The sequence below is a fragment of the Sturnus vulgaris genome, chromosome 2 (assembly GCF_052056855.1).
Source record: "Sturnus vulgaris isolate bStuVul1 chromosome 2, bStuVul1.hap1, whole genome shotgun sequence".
Taxonomy (NCBI): Eukaryota; Metazoa; Chordata; class Aves; order Passeriformes; family Sturnidae; genus Sturnus; species Sturnus vulgaris.
The window spans coordinates 88,551,124-88,575,039 of record NC_142244.1 but is presented as its reverse complement, the minus strand read 5'-3'; the positions used below and the strand labels follow the sequence as shown (position 1 = coordinate 88,575,039).

At 41.1% G+C, this 23,916-nt stretch overlaps 1 protein-coding gene across 7 annotated transcripts in view; it reads left to right on the top strand.

The window, feature by feature from the left end:
- Positions 1 to 5,495: 5,495 nt before the first annotated feature.
- Positions 5,496 to 23,916, top strand: part of CRACDL (CRACD like) — a 42,189-nt gene continuing 23,768 nt past the window's right edge. For 2 of the 7 annotated variants that reach the window (XM_088160021.1, XM_088160020.1), the window contains exons 1-4: positions 5,496 to 5,780; positions 5,863 to 5,926; positions 22,159 to 22,235; positions 23,187 to 23,352. In XM_088160021.1, the coding sequence (XP_088016147.1) occupies positions 22,169 to 22,235; positions 23,187 to 23,352 (233 nt within the window). In that variant the 5' untranslated portion in view covers positions 5,496 to 5,780; positions 5,863 to 5,926; positions 22,159 to 22,168. Of the gene's footprint in view, positions 5,781 to 5,862; positions 5,927 to 11,518; positions 11,769 to 22,158; positions 22,236 to 23,186; positions 23,353 to 23,916 lie in introns of those variants that run through there. The other 5 variants (XM_088160019.1, XM_088160018.1, XM_088160017.1 and 2 more) reach the window with 3 other exon arrangements.

Sequence of the window (23,916 nt, the reverse complement as noted above, 5' to 3'; positions counted from 1 at the left end):
AAACACTCAAGAGACAGAATCGTCTCTTAAACATCCTGAGTTTAACGTAGCAAGACAGGTAAACCATGCGCACTCAGGCAACTCAATAATAACTCGCTGTTACGCATTTAGGTGGGGTCATAACAAGACTTTTGGCACCTTTCCCTTCTTCCTCCTCTTGTCCTCCTCCTGACACTCTTTCTAGCCAGCTGCTGTTGCAGTTTTGCAAGCCATTGTTTTGGCACTGCCCCTGTAGTACAGCCCAGGCTGGGTACCCTGCACAGTGTGGGCATGGTCCCATATCTGCATCAATTATTTCACAAGAGTCCTCATACGTTTTCATTGAAAAGAGCAAGTTGCTGAAGACTCTGGAAAGTGATTCAAAGGTTCCAAGTTAAGTTTTTTCCCACATAGCATTTGTTTCTTTTGTTTTCTTTCGCTTTCCATCAGCGAGACAACTTGGTTCAGAGTTCTTCTTGGTACCTGTCTTTTGCTCTGGCTTTGGACTTTGTTCCCTCTTAAAAACTTTGCTCCTACACTAATGACTGTCAAAGGGACAAAGGAGAAAATTCCTGTTGGTGGAGCAAGGCCTTACCCAGAGCTGCCAGTCTGCCTGCCATACTATTTTGGATGCCAAGTTGACAGCAAGAATGAATTTATGCCATGAGATTGAAAAGGAAGTGTATCATTCAGCTGTTTGAACCAGCAGATGGCAAATGTAAAGAAAAAAAAATCTAAGAGCCAATCCAGAGAACAGACATTAAATAAAGCCATCTGGCAAACATTTGAAGGAAAAGAAGATGATGAGACCAAGTTCTGCTTTAAAGATCTGCTTGCATTGAAGGAAGTTGGTGGGAACTCATACTGTGGGACAGCAGGCTTTGAGCCTATAAGGAGTCCTGTGTAGTGTCAAAGCCTGTGGCAGTGTTGAGGACTTATAAGAAGGACCTTAAGCTATCAAGCAGGCAGAGCCTAAGCAGCAGCATTCCTGCCTGAGATGCTGGTGATACTCCACATAGAACAGTGATTACAGAACTGCTTGGTCCCCCATGATGGGATTGAAAAGACCAAACCTAGGAACTTCATTTGTAGAGAAAGACTAGAAAGATAAGCATGGAAGTAAGCAAAGAGGGTGATCTAATATAAGCTGTGGATGCCCCATACCTGGAAGTATTCATGGCCAGGTTGGATGGGGCGTTGTGCAGCCTGATCTAGTAGAAGGTGTCCATGCCCATGGCAGGGGGGTTGGAACTAGATGATCTTTAGAGTTCCTTGCAACCCAAACCATTCTATGATTCTATGATATCACAAATTCGGAAAGACATTGCTAAATCTATTTTTATGCCAATGCCATGGCATTTTGTTACTTTGCCCTACAGCGTTAATTTCTGGAGAAGAAAGATGCGTGTGGTTTTGCACTTAGGCTTTTACATACAATTTCAAAAGAGAAACATTGTCCATTGAAAATGGAATTGGTATCTTACATAAGTGCTCAGCCTTTCTTTTGGAAACTTGCTCTCAGGGAATGTGATTTCAGAGCCCAGAAGTCTAGCAGATGTTATTACTCTTTCTGTTTTACAGGTCAGTGGTTTTGGTTTTTATGCTCTGAGAAATGTCTACAGCTGCTAGCCTTTTATGTTATAAAAACATCTAAATTCTGTATCGTATTCTTAATTTATGCATTTTTTTTTTCTGGTAAAATGGGGATACTGTTGAACATTGCAAAAACATCTAGTAACCAACAGTTTTGTTGACAGACTGTGTTGTCTTCTTTTTTTCAATAAGGGGCAACAGTGGATAATTTTGCAGTGAATTTTGGTTTTGATATCCAGGCATTAGACAGGACGAATAATCCCACCACTTAATTACAATAAAAGGAAAAGATTTCAGTATTATAATCTAATTTTTTAATGCTTCTGTTGATAAAAAGGTTCACATGTGTGATGATGTAGCAGCAGTATTTTGTGCATTAACTGTTGGTTTCAGACATTTACATGGGAAAAAGTTGCCAACTCTCACCAAACAAAATTTTCAAATATCTATTTCCTTTCCATTTCATCTGTGTCATTACTATATCTGAGAAAGTTTTCTTTAGTTTCCCTCAGCATCTAATAGCCAGACTAACAAAAAAGCAGTATTTCTGTCCTTCTGCTCAGATGAATAATTCATTGCCCTGCATTTTTTATGTAAAGTAAATTTCAACTCTTTCTTTTGTAAAGATGATTTACAAGTGGTCCTGGACACAAAGAAATTAATTTGCTGCCTTCAGGCATGTCATTATCTTTACTGAGAGGGAAGTAAGTTTCTTTCCGTTAAATTTTGGTTAAAAAATTTACTATGTCTAGTGTTAGAGGGATGGTATCCTTTAATTGAAGTTGGAGTTTGGCAGGTTTTTTCAGTGCTGTTCTGCTGCTATTCTCCGCAGCTCAGTTGAACAATGGGCTGGAGAGATGCTGGCGGTGTTGCTTGGTTACAATTCATCAGCTTGAATCAGTGCTTCACGCAGCTCCTTCTGAACAGCCGGGAGACTTCTCGGCACTGTGTCACTGATTCGAGCCGAGATGTGAGCAGATTGCGGGCCACCTCAATTGCTGTAACACTACACCTTTGCAAAGGGATTTGGGCAGCAGTGTTTGACTTTCAGTGGTTGAAGTCAGGTCTGTTTCACATGGCTTTACAAGTATATAGCCAAGTAAAGCAAATTTTTAACAGTGTGTTTTGTTGCAAGGTGTGTTTGACAAGTTTGGCACTTTGGCATCTTTCTGTATTCATCAGGAAGATTAAATCCTTCATTAAGTATGTCCCCCAGGAATAGATATGCTATTTGCTGAAGCCTGCCTGCAGGCAGAGTGAAACATATAAGAGGAACAGCTACCTTCATCTTACTGCATTTGACCAAGTTTTGAGCTGGCATAAAATGAAGCTGGTGGAGTTATGCCAATTTAAACAATAAGAAGATGTGACTGGTTTTTCTTAGCACTATGGAGTGGATTTTCTCTAGTCCACTTAAATCTGTTTTACTACTTACCTGTTCTTGCTGTTCAAGATGTGACTGGAGGAAATGTTAAAAAAGAGGAGAACTGTCCAGTTTGTGCTCTCCATGCAATCAGCATTTCCAACAGCATTGTTCCCATCTACATATTTTTCTAACTTTTACATGAGTCCTGAAATTACTTTCTTCTTCCTCTCTCTTTTGGGCTCAGCAGTTCTCCATTTCTTCTCAAATTTACCATACTTGTGTCTTTTAATTTCTCTTTGCCTCTATTAAGGGCCTTACTAGTAAAAGCTTATATTTGCCACACCTTTCTTCTTGCGAAGCTTTCTCTGTTTTCTCTAAAGTCTGCTATTTAATTGCAGCTTGTTTCACGGCTGAACATTAAGACCATTTGGAAGAATCCGTAGGAAAAGGTGCACTGAAGTGCCACGCACCTCACTTGGTTTGCAAAAACTGAATTTGTAGTAAAAAAAATTAGTCTAGAGCTATTTAAAACACAAATATTTCTATTAGTAGAGTCTCTGCACTGTTTTGCCTCCTAGTGATAGTATCTGTAAGATGGCCTTTCACTAGAAAATTGTTTCAGAGTATCTGCACTGCTTAAAAATCAGGTGTACTGTACAGAGCTGTGATTTCTGATTTGTGCTGTGTTGTATCAGTTTTTCTTTAGCAGCAGGTGAGTATATATTTAATATCTTAAATTTTCAGTATGTTTCCTCCAAATGTCTATTGTTTATCTGTAGGGTTTTTAATCTTTTGACTCTATTTAAAACCTGGATTAATTTAACCCTGCTGAATTCAGACTGTGACATCCATAACTATTTTGTCTGTAAATTTAAGTGCTTTTGGGATAGGACTTAACTCAGAGCTCTTCCTGTGTCTGCAATAAAATGACAAAGGGAAATGAACAAAAGAACTGTAATTTTCCTATCAATATGATGAGCTTTGGCTCCTGTTCAGAAAGGTACTTGAAGCACCATAATACTCATCTGGCAGTTATAATTGCTTCAGGGATAGACTGATTTCCTGGATAAATAGGGACATTTATGGGGAGGGAGAGATCTTGAGCATAGCTACGAGACTGCTTCCTGACCTCGGGCCTGTGCTGAACACAGATTTATCAGGCTAGGGAACCTGGCTACAGTGGAAGGAGAGCCTTTTTGGGGATACACTACATACATTAGGTGTGCCATTGCACAGCTGAGTGGGGCTGGCATTCTGCAGGGACACTTGTGTGCCTTTCCCTTCCATTAAAGCATTGCTTTGTTTCTACCAGATAGAAGGCTATTGTGGAGTCATTCCCTTTTAAGGTCATAGCTGGGCTTCTCTAGACGTGAAAGGCCAGTTCTCCTGTCCCTAAGACCCTTCTTTAAGAGAGCAGTTGTCCATGTGGTGGTTGGGTGGTAGGAACACCCACTGCAAACTCATGCAGAGATATGGGAGCTACTGCCCTGGCTGAGCTGGAGTCCTCACAGATATTCCTGTCTGGGACTGGCAGAATCTACTTGAGCAATGAGGGAGCTGCTCACATGTGAGAATGTGCTCAGATGCGATGGGGAAGCAGCCAGCTGGAATGAAAGGACTTGTTTCTGCACCGATACCCCTCTGCCCTGCCAGCCTCATGGGCCCCTCCAGCCTGTGGGAGCCATGCCACATGTGGTGTGCTCAGCATTGCTTTCGTGCCGTTTTTGCCAAGATGCTTCTTGGAGCCAGTAGAAAGCAAAGAGGCATCTTTTCCAGATAATTGGGTCTTTGACATTCATGTTATGTTGTGTATGAGGAGGCATTATTTCCTTTTGCTATACAGGATAAGAGGGTTGGGTATACCCCATCCAAGGGGCTCAGAGGCACTTTAGCTCCTCAGGTCTGGCTGAGCGTTTACTTTTCATCTTTTAGAAAATACATCCTGAAGAATTTGCAAGCTAAATAGAGTAATAAATACAATGGCACAGCAATAACTTAAAATATTTACATGGCCAGAAAATGCACAGTTCTTATGTAATCATGAAATTCCCTGATTTGCTTCCTTTCAATTTTCCATGTTGAGTTTGGCTTTAGATTATGCTTCATAGTACAGTGTATGGGATAATATATTTTTTTTAATTTTCACATGCGTAATATTCTCTCATTGCATTTGTTAATATTGAGGCTGTGCACATGGTGTTTATTTTTTTCTGCTTTATTTAACGACCAGATTTGAAACAGGTCTTCTTTTAAGGTTAAAAACTTTGTGGTTTCATTAGCATGAAAAGCAGAAAATATCACCCTTATGTGTGCTTCCTATTTTTACAACAGGTGCCTTTTAATCATAAAAATAGCTCAGCAGCTGACCCTTTGTCATGGGTGCTACGCAGTGGTCTTTACAAAGCCAGGAGTAACTTTTTGGCATGGCCCTCCCTAACCAGGAAGGACTCAGCTAAGCTTCCTGAGTAACATCAGCCTCCACTAAGAATTCAGGTCAGGATCTCCCTGCTTGTTACCTAGCAACTGGGGGATACTGGTGCTTTCTTCTCTGACCAGCTCCTTCCGCATTAGATACAGGGATCACTTGGGGAAAGGTTCAGGGCAGTGCTCATAACTCACGCTTTGGGAAGACAGAGGAGCCCCATGCTGGGTATCTGATGAGACATAGGGTGCACCTGTCCAAGTCGAACTGAATTGAGACTTTCACTGTTCTCTGCGCTAACTTGAAAGTGCCTCTGCTGGTTTTGCTACCACTTAAATGTCTGGCAAGGTGACAGATCCCTTCTGAAACACCAGTAGCCTTTTGTGGTGTGTTGAATCTGACAAACAGAAACCTACGCAGGTAAGCAGCTGAAGAAAGTTTATATCTGAGGTACTTTACGGGTTGTTTTCCTCCAGGTGAAATGTATTTCTTGGTTACACAGGTGCTCAACATTCAATTCTGGGACTATTGACTTGCTTTTGTACTTATTAAAGTTTCATTGGATGGTAAGTAAAAAAGTTAAGGAGAAAGATGAACTGTCTTCCCTTGTTCTTTGTGGTGTGTGTTTATAGATAAATTGTTGAAAACAACCTTTAAACTTCTCTAGTTAATTTATTGTAGAACTGGCTAATGAAAAATCTTTAAGTGATCAAGAGTTATTGGTTGCCATGCTCTCGCTGCAACTCGCTGCTTGTGGCATATTTACAAAATAGAAAGCAGCAAGTCCCTCTGGCTATGTATTGTTTGCAGAGGCCAGCAATCATTGCCTCTGGTTAGTAACACAATAGGATTTGTTACTGCTTTTTGTTTCCCTTTGATAGATTACAAGAAGAGCCCCTTTGTCAAATGTAAAAATTAGAGCAATGTACCATTCTAAGAAAAATACTTACAAAAAAAATTGTCTTCCTTGTGTTGTAGCTTCTCTACTCACAGATAATACAGATGGTGGGAATGAAACCAGAGTATGTTCATATCTAGTGCTGGTGCAGGGCTGGCATAATAGTTTTCTGAAGGACCACACCTCACAGAAAATACATATTTCATATTTTGAAAAACATGGAAATGAATGTTTCCAGGTGCATACAAGCTGTTTAACTTGTCTTTTTCAGAAGTCTATAAGCAGTACATTCAGTTTTTTCAGAGATATTAATTGATACAGCTCCAATTAACTTGAGCAAAGGCCTGCTAAGTGACATCAGCCAGAGGTCTGGCTGCACATCTCTAGGACAGGTAAACTGTAAGAATGTTTATATGGTTTTTCCACAGAAGGTTGTAGTGCTGGATTCTGAATAGGGACATAAAATACCAGATTATTTTTAAGCAATATATTTTAATTATTTCTGTTATGGAGCTGTTTAATTTGAGTGCTGGCTCTAAGGCGTTCAGAAGCTGATTTCTTCAGAGATACTAAGTGCAGCTTCAATTGATATTTTCCACATTTAGTATTCAGAAAAACAATTCCCAGAGTCTCACATTGCATACCTGATACAGCAGCTGCTTTTTAAGTGTGCATGTCCAATTTGGTATTCCAGACTTTTTGTCTCTACTATACTTATGGGAGAGCTCATACGTTCATTCCTAGGACTCGCAGGGTGTATGTTCACATAAGAAGAGAGAAAAAATATATACCAGGTCAGTATCTTCATGCAGTTCAGGATGTCCTTTATTACAAAAAAGCTCTCCCACGTGTGTAACTTCATACTACTGTCTGATTAGGTGATGTAGGACAGAGTAGGAAAAATATCTGTTTGAGAGGGTGCTTCACATTTCATTTAATTGTTCTGGTCTCTAGGTCAACCACTTTCAGGAGACAGTTAACAGAAGAAACCCCTGCAGTAGCTTTGATCTGGCACTTTCAGTAAAATAGTGCCCTCAGAGCATAGCGTGGGACCAGAGAGATTAAGTCACCCAGCACCTCCTGATCTTTCCTCTGTTCACAAAGCCTGGTAGTATCCTCTTAGTAATGCTCTTCTGGCAGAGCTAGGAGCTCTGCTAGATATCTCATTCCCTACCCATTGCTATGACTCACAAATATTTTTAAATGTTTAAAAAAAGGAGACCCTTAAGCAAAGAGAATCAGAATTTCCTCAGGCTTGAGCCTGAGTATATTTGCCAACTGCATGTAAAAGGCTAAATATTTTCCCATTATACCTGCATCAGAGACACTCTGGTGAGTCTGTAGATACACAGATGGCTGGGCCCTTGCAAATTCAGCCAAGGGAGCGTATGCTGGCACTTCGGGGTTTGAAAAGAAGCTGGAATGGGTCCTGTAGTCTGGTATTGGCAGCCAGCATCAGCATCTGGGTGGTTGGATGGTGGTAGGAAAGAGCCAAGTCTGGAAAGGTTATTGAAACACTGGCCTTGCATGAGCAGTGTTTCTTGATAGCAAATAGCTCAAACATGTACTTGGACTCTGCAGTAGAGTAGTCAAGAGGAGGCAGGTGAATGCTTTCTCTCTATTTGTCTGCTGATATGTTCAAGCCTAACTAGGAGCTGGGAAGCTTAAATCCAAGTGTGATCTTTGTGTCATTTAGCTATAGAGGCTGCCTGGGACCCAGTATGTGGTTCTGGGCATCTGGCTGCCTGAAGAGGTGAGCTTGGAGTAGGCAGGTGCAGAGAAGAGTTAGTAAAATGTCAGGGTAATAGAGAGCTTATATCTGTGAGGAAATTAAGATGCCATGACTTGTTTGGCTTTGTCAATGAAGACTGAAAGGGGAGATGGACTTCTTTCTCTAAATAGCTGTGGCAAAAGAAAAAGGCTCCTTCAAGGAAAGTATTACATTAGCACAAAAATAAATAGGTATACACCAGTCATTTAGCCTGGGATTTTCTAACCAGGGTTACCAGGTTCTGGAATAGCATTTGAATTTGAATAGTTTTCAAAATAAGACTTTAATCAGCCTGTGAAGGGATTATATTGAGTCTTTGCTTGCACTGAATGCTCAGGAAATTCCCTCTGGTAGTATGTTCCCAAGTTTTATTCTGAAACACCTATATGAAGCTCAAAGATATGAGTGTACCAAAACATTCCTCAGGATTTCCCTAAGGAGTTTTCACCACATGACAGAGTTAAAAAAGTCCAAGCAATGCATGGAGCTCCTGCAACAAGAAAGGTCTGATAGGTGGTATGCATGTGGCAGTGATAGCTCTTGCAAAACCACAGAGCTAAAGAGTCTGTGAGCAAAATGATTCATCACTGACTTTGGACCTGCTCAAAGGATCAGCAAAGGCCAAGAAGTGCTGGGGCCCTTCTAAGATGCTGTGAGGCTGATTATTTTGGACTTGAGTTTCTGATTTGTTGCTCTAACTAGCTCTATACACAGAGAATTTTCACCTACCTTGCTGGGAAAGCAAGCAAAACACAGCAGTTTGAGGCAGGGAGTTCTCTTCCTAGGAGTGATGGGGTGACCCTGGAGGTCTGTACCATGCCTGAGAGACAAGTTGTTCCTGACTGCACAGCCTGCCTTGGTAGAAATTATTGCAGACCCACAGGAGGTGGGAGAAAAGCCCACACAAGTAGGTTTTGTTTGCACAGCTTTGCTTTTCGAGCTTTGATTAGAAATACTGCTCTGCCACCCTCTCTCCTGATGGTGTCCCCTTTTGCTGCCCATGGGGATATTGTCTGCTTCTCTGTTTCTCTTTCTATATCTGGGCTCATTCTAGCATATGAATGTCAATGGTATTTAATTTATGAATGCTACAGTACATTTTGTTGTGCTTATTTAAATCAGGCAGAGATCAAGCATTGTACAGTCACATGTAAAGGTGATGGCAGATGAGTGCTCTTTGTCATGCTGGATTTCTGCTGCACACTTGCATTTATATTTTACAAATTACAGGCAGAAAATTTTTGAATTAATGACAAATATTTCCCAACAGTAGTTACTTAAGTGCCTGCACATGTTAAATTAATCATAATAATCTTGTCATAGTAATGAATTAATAACCTGCATCTGATTGGGTTTTTGAGAATTGAAGTAAAACATTTGTGGTATATTCAAAGAAGGGAGCCTGGGGACATGGAATGTCTCCAAATGGCTTTACATACCTGTCCCCACCATCCTATCCCCCTTGCCAAGTAAGCTCCAAAAGCTATATAGGAACTTGAAAATTAGGTTTAAAAGGGGCAGAAAGGGAGAGAGCTCCTCTGCAGAGGTGTGTCTCTTTTGAGTAAAGTGATTTAGACTTATTCACTCCTGACATGTCTTCCTCTCACCATTGCTGCGAGGGAGATGCTGCCAGAGACAAATGTGCATGCAAGAGATTTCTGACAGAGGTTTTAAGCATTGAGGAGTTTAACAAAGAAGGTGCTTATCATGTCAGAGGGAGATGGGGAGAACTTCTGTGGCAGAAAGGAGAAGAGGCTGAGGGCAAGTGTTGATGTGGGAAAAGGGAGATATTTCTCACAGTGTATTCCCCACCTGTGGTCCATGGAACCCCTTCCAGTGGAGACCCGGGGAGCATGATCAGGTTCCCTTTGCCTCCTGAGTTCCACAGCCCCACAAGGTGCCAAGGGGAGCTGGGCCCTAGGCCAGAGAGGGCACGTCAGTCTATGCCATTGGCTCCAGCAAAGCTGGACCAAGGGACAGGCCTGGAGCTGAGCATTGCTTCTGCATGACAGACTCACTCTGATCCCTGCTCTGAGAGATGCAGCTTGGAGAACATCAGAAGGATGTTATGAGGAGAGGCTGCAGAAGCTGGGCCTATTTAGTCTAGAGAAGAGTGAGAGGGGATCTTATTGACGAATATAAATGTCTCAAAGGCAGGTGTCAGGAGGATGGCGCCAGAGTCTTTCCAGTGGTGCCCAGTGACAGGATGAGAGCAAAGGCTATAAACTAAAACACAAGAAGTTTCACCTCAACATGAAGAACTTCTTTATGTTTGAGGATGATGGTGCAGTGGAACAGGTTGCCCAGGGAGGTTGTAGTGTTTCTCTCTCTGGAGACATTCAAAAACCCTCCTGGACACGTTCCTATGTCACTTGCTCCAGGTGACCCCACCTTGGCTGGGGGCTTGGGCCAGATAATCTCCAAGGGTCCCTTCCAACCCTAACAATTCTGTGATTCTGTGATATGCTTTCTACTTCCCAGTCCAAGGGAATGAGTGGGCTTGTACAGATGGCACACTAGAGACTTCACTCTGGATTTCTGACAAGGTGGCAGTAAAAACTATTAGGCTGCATTCAGGGTTTTGACTTTCAGAAGTCTGCAAGTCTGAAGCAGCAGCTGGAGGTGATACATACAGAATGACTCGCCAGAGGTTATATTTACTGAGATTATTGCTGCAGGGAAGGAGCAAAGAAGAAAACAAGAATCTGAGCTGGTGGCAGTTATTTCCATTTGTTCATATCCTTGCTTTGGAGCATAGACCTGCAAGTAAATGAGATAGGGAATCTTTTTCTGTAGCTCTTTTCTTTCAAATATAAAGAACAATTATGTCCCGAATGGATAGTAAGAATGAAATGTTTGAAAGTTCATGTCGTGAAGGGAGTAAATGACAAATAATTATGGCTCTTACATTGGTGAAATCCTGACTGTTTTTCTTATAGACTATGGAGAAAGTTTCCAAACCAAGATGAAAAAGCTCAGCCATGATGTTTATTGTGGCATGGACAGAAAGCAACATTCCAGTCTTTTTGTGTAGGACATTATTTGGATTATGAGGTCCAATTTACCTGGACTCCTACCTGAAATCTCTGAGGAAGTCATGTTTACAGTGACCTTGTGTTAAAAATCTCATGAGTTTTTTTCTAGAGGTGATCCAAATATTACTGGTGTGGAGGAAAGATAAAGAGCCATGGCTCATCTGTCTCCCATCAGGGCTCAAGAAAATAATTATCATTTGAAAGCTGAGAGGGCCTAAATTAGGAAGGGTCAAAAGAGGCTAAATAAGGTCCTTTCCAAATAAAAGTCTGCCACACGTACTACCTCAGAGCAAGCCTTGTACAACACTTAGACAAGGGGCTGTTCAGCTTTGCATTTGACCTGTGGGGTTTAATGCAACAGGAATGTGGAATGTGTTTACAAAGTAGCAGTTATTGCTGAAATATGTGAGTGCTGTTGCCTGGGGAATTTTCAGAGGATTGCGACTGTGCTGACAGTGGCTGTACCTCTTGGATGGACTGTGTGGATGTTGGGGAGGAAACTGGCCCCAGAGTCTGCAATCTACAGAGGGAATGCAGGGCATGATGCTCCCCTTCCTCACCATGTCCCGCTGCTATCCCGTGGCTTCAGCTGGATCTCACTCCATTCTTGCTGCTCCTTCGTGCTAGGATGACCCAGGGGGGCGAAGTGGTCCTTGTGCTGGAGACATGGCTTCTTGTTATCCCTGCATCCGAGGAGACTCCAGGTTAGCACGCGCTGCTGCAGCCGCTTCAGCAGAGCAGTCTGGGCTGGAACGAGGTAGAGCTGACTGAGAGCCCCGATGGCACCTTTCATGAGCAGGTTCTGGAGATCAGCCTGCTTATGTTCTGGCTTGTCTCAGCTGGTAGGCTGGTGTGTCTCTGCCTGGAAGGGCTTAGGCTTCTCCTAGAAATATCTATTTTGTTCTTTGCATTTTCAAATTTAGTTTTTTCCCCTCTCTATTTTAAATGTCCAATATTAAAACTATTCTGCACATCGTTCATGGATTATTTCAATAATTACTTCATCCTTCCAGCACAGGAATTCCCAAGGAAGCTGGTAAAGCCCAGCTTAGTCTCTTTATTTCATTCACTTTCCTTCTTATGTAAGTTTGCCTAATTTTTATTGCACTACTGATAAAATATTTGGAAATAGGCCTAGGATATAACTATATTCTGTGTTCAGTTGAACCCAAAATATTAGAAGATTTGTCATTAACTTTTAAAGAAACTTAATAAAACTGTTGAAATGACACTGTTGACAATACCATGTTATGGACCTGTGAAAATTGGGCCAAATTCAGCTCCAGATGTTAGCAATTCATCTCCTTGTCTCGTTAACTTGGCCCACCGAGTCTCCTTCAGAATAGCAGATAAAGCTGAAGAAGGATCTTATTCCAGGTACAGCTAAACACTTTCTGCATCTTAAACACCCATTAACCTCTGCACTGTACAAGAACACCCTTACATTAGGCTAATTGATGGGGCAGCAGGTGTCAGTGAGCCATTGCTCAGGGCTTGCTGTGCTTCCAGAAAGGGGAGATTTACTCTTTCTTCACCACAAAGGAAGTGTTTGTCTGTGTGTGTGTATGTATGTATGCAGGTGAATAGACAATTTGTTGTATTCATGGTTGCAAAAAGCAAGGAAGGATCAATGCAAGACCTGTTATATTTCTGTGAATTTAAAGGCACTGAGACCTTGCAACACTGTTGATATTTCTACTCGTTCTGAATACCAAAAGATCTGGTTATAATTATTTTTGTGAAATAACTTCAGGAATGTTCCCAGTGCTGAATTCAACAGTAATTGCAATTGCAATATGTAGAATCAAATGTAATTTTATTCTAACTAAAGAAAAACATTTTACTTTATTTTCTGTTGCTTTTCAAGGAGAGGCACAGTGAATTTTTAATATTTTTCTGACCCTTGACTCTGAGTGACGTTAGCCTGCTATTGTAAACAAAATGTATGACCTTCTTCAGAATATTATTAGCAAAAATACTCTATGTGAACACTCGATATTATTTAAGTTAAAAATACAGATTGTGCTTCTATCAGTAAAAATGGCTGGTACAAACCCAAAAGTGTGGTAGTGTATTGAGCTGTTTGTACTCATAAATATAGCAGAGGATCTCTGGTAGGCAGCTAGCTAGGGGAGGTCTTGTGTCTTTGTGTAAAACAGCTATTCCCTTATTATCCCTGAATGCTGAGGAAGAAGGAGAGCCAATGTGGCTTTTTTACTTTAACAGTTCTCTTTATAATCATGCTTTCTATGTTGGTGGAATAAATCTCCTGGCCCTTCTATTAAATCACAAAAAATAAGGGACTGAAAGCAAGACGGAAAGAGTTACTGCATAGGAATAAGACATTTCACATGAGTTTGCTTTATTCTTTTGCCCATGCAGACGCCTCCCTCCACCCCCCTTCCTGTAATTCTTTTATATGGTTGTTTGCTTTGCTTTGGTTTTGGCTTGTTGGGGTTTTTTGTTTGTTTAAAGAAAGCATGCAAGTCAAGTGAATGCTTTTCCTGTAAACAAAATACGACCTTTGTGAAGGTGTATACCCTCAAGTTACTGGGCTCTATCAGGGAAGAAAGTTCCCTTCACCCTTCTGGAACAGCTTATTCCCTGCACTATCCAGGACACCAGACTGGGCAGTCCTAATAATGCCTTCTGACCTCTTTTGTTTGTGTGTTCTGTAGCAATGCACTGTTTTTAAAAAATACAAATCTCACTCCTCCCAAGCTGCTCTGGAGGAAAGTTTATTTTATGGAGTGTTTCTCTCCTCTCTCAGAAATGCTGAGAGAAGGAAGGACTATTAATTCTTGGGGAAAAAAGGTAGAAAAGGAAGATTTTTACCTCTCCCTTCCATCTCTTGGAAATGCACTGTGACTGTAATAGAGAAAGGAATGTGCTGTTGGCAGGGGCATGGCAGAAGGGCTGATGAGGATCTGATGAGAATCTGCACAGCCTTTGGAATAAGAGGAGCAGATGCATCAGAGGGTAGTTTGGGCTCGTTATGCAAAGGAAAATACACACTGCCCAACAGCAGTGGGAGACTGAAAACAACTGAATGCCCAGAAAGCCCTTCAAGGCTTGGGAAGATTCCTCAGTTGTAGCCCCTAAAGCCTCACCTGCTATTCATGGCAGGCCTTCACCTGTTTGCACAAAGGCTCAGGCTTGAAGCCTGTGCAGCAAACTCTATCCTATCTCCCCTGTCCAATCTTCCTTTTAGCAGGTATTTTATTACATGACATCCCTTGATGTCTCTTCTCAGTGATCACAGGGACGTCCAGCACCACCTTAGTTTACATTGTATGCAGCAGGAATTTGAGTAATAGATGCGAGTACTGCAAAGGCAAGGGCTGTTGCAAAGGGGCGTGTGTGTCCGTAGTTACACATTGTTGGTCTTTGTGGCACAGCTTGGTATTCTTCCACCTCCATCCATATTGGGAGTGTAAGAATAGCAAACTCTGGTGCAAGGAACAGCATTAGAAGAGATATGTGCTGGTGCAACTGACTTTTATTAGTTATTTCTGAGAGAAAGGGCAAATCACTCACAGCTAGATCTATTCATTTTCACAGTGAGTGAGAAGAGGATTAGAGAATACTGAACTGGCACAGTTTTAAAAGAGAAGGACACTGACTTTGTGTTCAGTCTTTGTGTTCAGGCTGTGTGTTCTCACCTGGATACTGGCCTAGGACCTGTGCAGCCATGGAGAGGATGCTGGCAGCAAAGACACTTAAGCCAGCCTTGCTCTGATCACGAGGAGTGGCTCACAGACTCACCACACCAACGTGGTTGTGCAATATGCAAATTATCTTTTAACGTAAGAGCATGCTATAAACATGACATCAGCTGGAGATAAATGTTATCCACAAGTAAGGAAACAAAACCTTTTATTAGACAATAATGCAGATAAGGAAAGATGGGTAAAGTGTACCAGCTTCAGTGAGACAGATGAACATGGATAGCAAATTATCATTTAGACAGCCAACCATTTGTGGAAATGGTTTCTTTTTGTTTACTGATAAACACCATTTGAGCATAATGGAAGGAAATGATTGTCCAATTTTGAAAATAAAGGGCAAAGTTGTATACAAAGAGGGAAAGGGTGTTTTTCTTCCTGATTTGACATGAAGTTGATTTATTTTTTATATAAACTTGGTAGTAGAAACCAGTGCAGTTTTCTCAGAAAATGTCTTCTCTGGGAAAATGATTTTTTTTAATAATTCACAAATGATGAGGATGCAGCTAGAATATGCACAGATACTGTAGAGATGCTGAGGTATGGTAGAAAGGCAAAATGATCCTTCAGTCCCAGTGCTGGCAACCTGGATAAAGCTTCTAGAATGGCTGTGTGTATGTAAGCATGCACTCAGGTGCATTTGTTCACTTGATTTAAAAATTGGAGGCCAAATAAAAAATGAAAACTGAAACTCATCTGACCTAATGAGAGATCTGAAGCAGGAAAATGCATGGCTTTGGAAATGGGGTTGCAGTTGTTATGAAATTATTCTGTCCTTTTTATGAGCTTTTTGGATGTGTTTGTACAGACTAATCAGGTTCCTAGAGACCTGCACCTCACTCATGTGGACACTCCTAATACTTGGGCTCATGTGTGCTGTGCTAGCTCAGAGGGAGCACTTCACTCAGTGCTTCTTAGACCTCCTGTTGCAGGAGGAGGTCTGTTTATCTTAGAAACAAAAGCTCAAGATGATGGCTGCCCTTTGGAAATGATTCTATAATTGGACATACTGTGAGAGATTTGGTTTTGGCTAGGCTCAAGCATTATCACTTGGGAGCACTTAAAGTTGAGAGTTTGAAAGGAGGGGACAGTGATCTTTGTTAGCAGGAAGAGGTCTGAGCAAAGAGTTGTGTTGAGCAGCAGGGTTTCTTGAGCTGTGTGAATACCTGCCTGCTGCCCTACACTTCCTTCTGCCACACCCTGCACAATGGTTTCAACACAATGTCTCCCCTGGCTGCAGAGATAAACCTTTGCTTGGGAGGCAGGTGATCACAACACACTTTTGAACTTGTGCTAAGCCAAGGCATGGCACCCTGGGGCTGTGTCCAGGTAGTGCTCTTGCTGATGCACATGCTGGAGGGCTGGAGCGTCTCCAGGATTGTGAAAGCACTGCTGATGTGCCTGGGATGGCAGAGGCCCATGACAGGCACTCTGGGCTTGTTCCCTCTGGAAACTTTGAGCTGTCCTGTTTCTGCAGTGCAAGTGACAGGAGAAGAGGCTGTGTGGCCTCTGGATGGTGCCTTCATTTCAGGTCTGAGTCCTCAGAGAGGGGGAGCATGAGAAAATGCTGTCTGTCTTTGCTCCTGGCATTTGGGATGGCTTTCGGTTGGTTACTCTCTCAGCTAGAGTAGTATCTCTGAGTATATGGGTTTTCTTTATATCCCCAGAATCCCTGCTTTATTTTCTTCTTCTTTCCTCCCCTCCCCAAATCTTCAAGGCTTTGTAATATCAGTAGGAATGTTAGTGTATATCGTGCTGTTTGGAGAAAAGGGCAGCTCTTACTCTCATTGGAAATAATTTTCCTAAATTCAGATTTTTTAACTCCTCATGTTTCTATTAGAAAAGCGATATTCTTATACAAAAATGAAATGAAAGGTGTAAATTGCTGTTGTTTGGTTTTTGGATACACACTTTTGAGTGTACTGGCATTTGGAAGGGATAAGAAAGGGAATAAAAAGCTGTTGTGCTGCTATATTCCATTTCTATTCTCTGCAGTGGCATAGTTGCAGATGTATTTCTTGTATCACAGTTTATCTAGAAAGGACCTAGGAAGGAAGAAGGAAAGAGAAAAAAGTATCTGCTGGGAGAAGTCCAATATAGTAAAAATACTGTTATAAACAGGTAGTATTTAGCAATTTGTTAGCAGACGTTATATTTGGCTTATAAAAGCTCATAATAAATTGAATAACCAAGTACCTCTTAGTATTCCATTGTGAAAAGAGCCACACATACAATATGGAAAAAAAAAAGAGGAAAAGACTGCCGGAGGTGTGGTAAATCTTGCTCTTGCTAACAAGGGAGAACCAATGCAGACTGCTTCTTGAGGATGAAATTCCTGCTGAGTTTTCAGATCACAGGATGATTTAATTAAGTGATGGACTTCAGTAAATCCTTGGGGGAAATGGAAATGAGAAATCTCAGCAGCCGAGCCTCTAGATCCAAGCATAAGTGCACAATGAATACCACCCATCCCAGTGGGTGCCAAATTCAAAGCTGCTGGATTTCATCAGTATTTCGTTGCACAGCTCTTAAGCTTGTAGGCCATTGTAGATTTTAAACAAAGCTTTGAGGGTGGAAAATTTGGCTCCAGAGCAAAAACTGCAATCTCTGTTTACGTCAGGGAAATGACAAGCAGTTACAGTTACACCAAGTAAACTCTGGATATTTTTATTTTTCCTCTTAAGTATCATGTATTAATCAAATCTTTCCTATGATGAATGTATTAATACTGGAGGGTTTGTTGCAGATGTTGAGGAAAAGGCTTGAAAGATTGAAAATCTGCCTAAAGATAATGTTAAAATACATTATACTGAAAGAAAAAGGAGAGATATAGACGGTCTGGTTCTCAAAGTTCATATATTTGGGGGCAAAAAAAAGGGTTGTTTCTTGATGTTGAAAACCTGTGTTTCTCTGACAGTGCAAAGGAAGCATTTAAAAGGAAACCCACCCTCCCTCATGTTAATAAAAAAACCATAGTAAATTTTATGGTAGAGATGAATGTAATTGTTTACAGTTAGGTTTGGTGAGATGCTAAGGCAGGTGGTGCCTGGCTTGCAGAGCGTCGCCGAGGGATCTCTGGCAGCTGCCGGATGCTCAGCTAGGACCAGTATTTCTTCACACTGTCTTGAGATATTGCTCCAGTGCAAACCATCACTTGGCAAAGTGCTCAAGTGACTAAGTGTCAGCTTCAGCATTTGCTCAAAACCAGGGTTTGCTAAAAATGAATCTGTTGACTTTTGAGCATTTTTCTGAAAACCTGAACACCAGCACACTGCCCGAAAGCATTTTGCAAGTTCTTCCAGTCCTCTCTTCTGCTTGCTGACTCCCCATCCCTCCATGCCATTCTTGGGTTAAGGAAGCATGTGTCCATTCATCCCTTGATGCAAACAAATCTCCCCTTGGAAACAGAAGGCACAAAACTCTTCCTGCATCCTTGGTATGGGGCGCGTGGCTGCACCTCGCTGGCCTTGTCATAGTGTATGTTTGCACAACATAGTGACTGCTGCAAGGGCTGCTGCCACCTCCTCCTCTGTGTCAGCCACCACTGGCCTGGGATAGTCACACCAAACCCTGGGTTTGGGCTGGAAACATATCTTTTGAACTGGAAACCAAATCCTTATAATTGCACGATGAGTTGAGAGGCAGTTTTTATTAAAAGCTTTACAATCACTCCACTGCAAACCCAGTATTGCTTACCCAACCCAAACTTACAGGATTTATTTGCCATAATTTAAAATAGCCATTTCCTTGCCGAGGGTAAGAGAGTCTCTGGGTTCCTGCACAGGAGGCTGAGGCCATTGGTATTTGTGCCTGGTATCTCCTGCACCCCAATGCCTCTGACCCACACCTTGGGATGCTTTCTGCCTCACTCCAAAGCTACCTTACCTGGACAAGCTTCCTCTCTGCACACAGCCTGGGTCACTTGGGCAGCTCTCCCACAGCAAAGCAGCTAAGTTTTTCCCCAGGTGACACTGAGCTGTCATGGGATGACTCTGGCAGCAGTAGTAGGACCTGGTGTTCTGGAAATTACACATGCCAGCCACAGTAACTGGGTTCGATTAAGTTTCTGCTGAATCAATAAGCTGAAAGACAGATTCCTCTGTAAAAATATTTTTAAAATACTTTTAATTAGTAGCATTACAGCCTGAGTTGGGCATCTCTCAAGAAGGTCCTTAAACAAAGAAATCCCTGGATGACTTGCTAAAGCAGTACATGGAAAAATAGTATCTGTCAAACAATCTTTGTGTGTTTTGCTGGTGAGTAACAAATCATTTCTGTATTGGACAAGTTTAGAATCCCCAGGTAATAGAATATCTTTCTGATTTTTCTCTTTGTCACTCTGACATGTGATCCTTAAAATAGTTGCAGATGTCAGAGGCAGCTGGATCCACAAATACACTTGCTACTTTATTATAATGAATAATAATAAAATATTGTTAAGATTCTGGAGGGTTATTCCCCTGTACCTCGACAGAACCCATTACAATCTTTTCTAGTAGTCATTATATGTTACTCTGGTCTCTATCTACATTCCTGTACTTTAGTTCAATTTACTTGTCTCCTCACAAGCTCTAATCACATTTTGGGAGTTATCTCTGTCTGATTATAACAATCCCAACCAGGATCAATCTGAGGCCAGACAGCCCAACTTCCCCTTGCCAGTAGTCAACTCCACATGTTTTTTGAATTGTTTTATCTTGCTCTTGTGGATGGAACAGCTACAGGCTAGCATTGGCCCAGGATGGGTCATATCCAGGACAAATAATACAATATGATGATGCACATTGACCTGCATCTTCCCTTAACCTAGGAATTTGATTTCCCCACATAACCAAATCCCCAGGATTCCAGGCATGATGGAATTTGAGTATCACATACACACGCATACGGTGGCCAAGCACCTCCTTCCTTCTTGCAAGCCCGAGCTCCAGCCCTGTACTCTCACAAGAGACACAGTAGTGGAGGGCTGCCTTCCTCGGGGTAAGACACACTAGTTCTTAAATAATGTTAGGAAACAGCAAAAATGTGGTGGCTTGAAGAATGGCTGCATGAGGAAAGAAAGGGAGTGAGGATCTTGCTTTAAAATGCACGACTGGCAAGGAGAGAGCCCATCAAGATTCAGTGTCCTGTTTCCTCTAAGCGAGGAGATTTATGCTGCACCCTTAGTCAGATATTAGTGTCCCTCAATGTTTGAGGCATCCAGTGGAAACTCTCTTTGTGACCTCACATGTCACAAAATAAATCACATTAATCTCTGCACGCATTATGGTGGAGCTAACTTTTTTTTTGTTGATTTTATTCTCTAGAAATTTGGCTGCCAAGGTTTGGGACAGGAATATAATTTTGATTTGTCAGGAATATAATATACTATCTGATTGAATTTTGCCAGAGGGAACATGTTAATACTTGCCTGCGTGTTACCAACAAACATTGTCACTGTGTGGGGGTTTATCCCCCAGTGGCTTTGCTATTGAGAACTAGTGAAGTATGGCATACAAATATTTGGATAAAAAAAAATATCCTCACCTGAGTGCAGCTGGATGCTGCAGGGTGATGCCAGTGAGCCACAGATGGGAATGTGAGTTATGCCATCCACAATTTATACAGAGACTGTAGAATCCCACTTCTGGATGTGTGTAGCTTATAGATGCTACAGGGCATGCATATAACAGCTGAAGCTTTAAAGGTATTGATTTACATTCCTGCCATTGCTACTGCAATGTGACAGCAGGAATCTGAGACACCCTGTTTAACAATTGACTAGGTATGCCACAGCCCACAATACATATTTATCTGTCACCTCCCAGTGGACATTCACTTTACAAATAAAGGTATCCTAGAATCACAGAAGTGTTTGTGCTGAAATAGTTTAGTTCCAACCTCCCTGCCATAGGAAGTGACACCTTCCACTAGACCAGGTTGCTTAAAGTCCCATCCAGCCCAACCTTGAACACTTCCAGGAGTGGGGTAGCCACAGCTTCTCTGGGCAGCCTGTTCCAGTGCCTCACCACCCTCATACACGTCTTGTTCTATGGTAGGTTCCTTATTAATTCTCCATTCTTCAGGCAGATGCCCTTGACCAAAAGTTTCTCACTCTCATGTTCATGCTAATTCTGATTTGGTACCTGGTAGGTGGAGGCAGGGGGTGTTTCATGCCCAGGTCTGGGTCTGTCTGCTGCAGAAGCCCTGGAGCTGCCAGGCAGTAGAGGTGCCTTCGCTATGGCTGTCCTGCAGCTGTGTGCTGTGGCCCAGCTCATGTGGCTGCAGATGGTTCAGGTGATGTGTTGTGTTTTAGATTTGAGTAATAAAGGTTTCATTTCCATTTCAGTAGCTCATTGGATTTACAAGCCTTATTTCTGAAATCTCCCGGTACTTTAGTGAATCAAAACAGCCACAGTCTACTCACCCTCCCATCCAGGGTGTGGCATGAGCATCTGCCACCATTACAGCCCAAAGAGTGACTCTACAGCATTTCACTCACTATCCTATCAATGGCATCCATGACTTTCTTTTGCCTTGACCATGAAATTATGGCTCTCCAGATGAAGAGAGCACAAACAGACTACTGTACCAGAAATAAAATTTAAATTACAGATATCGTGTCTTCAGGCTTTGTATATGTACAGTTTTGCAATTATTTTTCAGTTTAGGAACCTTAGTAAGCAAAGCAATATTTTGCTTCCAAAAAGTAAAGAAGAGAGAAGAAAACAAGAAAATCAGTTGTTTTATGTTTACTTGTATTTCTCTGTTACTAATTCTCCCTAACTCTGTTATCTATAAAAAAAGAAAGGAATAGAAAGAAGCTAACTCCTTCCAAGTGTCTTTAGAAAGAAGAAAAACCACAATCTGTAGAATACTTCAAATTGGATATAAATAAGGCAAAAATACATGGGGTTCTCTACTGTTGTTACTTGTAAACTTACTCAAATGCCATAATTTTGTCCTTTTGTCACTGGTCCTGAATGGGCTGAGAAAGAGAGAATCAAAGAAGCCCACCTCCTCTGATACATGTTTTTAGAAGCATTCAAGAATTTACCAGTCAGTCTTCAGACAGGAGAGGCTGGACAACTAAACATGTACTCTTGTTTTCTGAAAGTGGAAATAATCTGTGTAATCTATTACACCTTAGCCTAGTTAATACCATATAGGATATTTTTATATATTATGTATGTTTTATGTATATTTATATATAATATACACACACACATATGTTTAGATGTATATGGAGATGTATATTATGTAAGCATACACATAATATTCTATTCTATATTTTTATATTTTAGTAACTTGCCTGTTTGTATGTGTACACATATATAGTGAAGTACTGTTTTTTTGTTGATACAACTAACACTTTTTGTTCCTCCTTTAGTGATTACCACATGAGTTCCTCAAGAATAATGGACCCTAAGATGAGAGAGGCTGAAGGAGATGGAGAGGACAATTCAGGTATAATTTCTCCCTTCCCCAGTGAATGAAAAGTGCTGTCACTTCTTGAGCTTCTATGCCTTAGCTCTGTCATAGAAGTGAATTTGTTTGTTTAGAGGATGCATTCTGCCTTTCTCTTCTCCTGTCTCCAAGAGCTGTTACATGTTTTCAGCATTTTCAGAGGCTTGAGATAAGATTTTTATAGCGTCTTAGGACCAAGTTAACTTTTTTACCCAGCAAGATCCAAGAGTGAGTGAAATGCTGATAGGGATGCCTCGCAGTGCTGTCATGCCAACTTAAACAGGCCAGGCACAAGTTGTTGGAATTCTTGTGCAAAACACTGATTTAATTTGAAATAGTTTCCTTCACAGAGCTGCAACTGATCCTAATTTAGGTGTTTCCTCACTAAGCAGACTAGAATGCTGTTCAAGGTTATTGCTTGATTCCTAGATGAATACTTTGTGATCCATTGAATCTTGTAATTAGCATTTAAAATATTCTTGGTTTATTATAAACCCAACATTTTAAAAGCATTAGCCTCCTGACACTGCACATTCACCTATGTATGCCTTTTCTATATTTAAATTGGTTTTGGTAGCATTGCTCTTATCATCCCTATTTAGCTTGCTGAACAAAGGCAGTGGGTTTCCAAGTAATAATTTCTTTTTCATAATCCCAGGCAGTTGAGACCAAATTTTTTCTTCACAGTTTAATTACCTCAAGAGGCAACTAGAAAGTCTACTAGGACTAATTCTACATCGGTTATTTCTTATGTCTCATAAACACTGCAATCCATTCTCCAAGATAAAAGTAATTTCGTACTATCAGTACAGATTTGAAAGAAATTAATGCAACAGTGTGTTGCATTTTCCAGGAAAAAATCCACTTGTGCAAAAAAATAATAAAGAAATGTTATTGCTCAAAAATGTGCACATGCTGCTGGTTGCATCTTCTTTATGTTTCCTCACTTAGGAAAGAAAAAATCGAAGTTCAAATCTTTCAAAAAGTTTTTTGGTAAGAAGAAAAGGAAAGAGACGTCATCTTCTGTGAGCAGCAGTCTGAAGTTGTGCCAGTCAACAAGTGATGTCGCAGCCTCTCATGACATGCACATTATTTATGATTCTGAAGATGAACTTGAGTAAGTCTTTGGACTCTATCTGGTAAACAAATACAAAATTGCTACAATATTTTAGATTAAAGACACCCCAAAATTGCCTCGTCCCCTTCTTCATAATGCTGTATTTTCAAATAGTTGCTTTTCCCAGGAAAGTACAAATTAAAATAGTTGGTGCAAGGCAAATCAGAAGGGAATTGGATAGGGTGTAGCAAGAAATATTAATGAAAAAAGCTTTCATTTAATCATAAATAAGCCTTGGGTTATAATTTCAAAATAATGAAATTCCTATCTTCAAAAATGAATTAGATAACCAGTTTATATCCTACCAGGATTGTCTTATGCCCCTAAAATGTAACTGCTAAGGATTGTTAGAGAAATTTAGATGACTAACCATTTATGCCAGGGCTTGAAAGCAAGGAAGGAGTAATAGGATGACTGGAACTGAAAACTGCAGGATCCAGAGGCTCTGAAGCCTTTTTTTTTGGCTTCAGAGCCTTTGTATACATGGGATTCATCTGACCAAAGGAAAAATATCTGCATTTGGGTTATAGAACCACAGATTCACAGAATGGTTGAGTTGGAAGA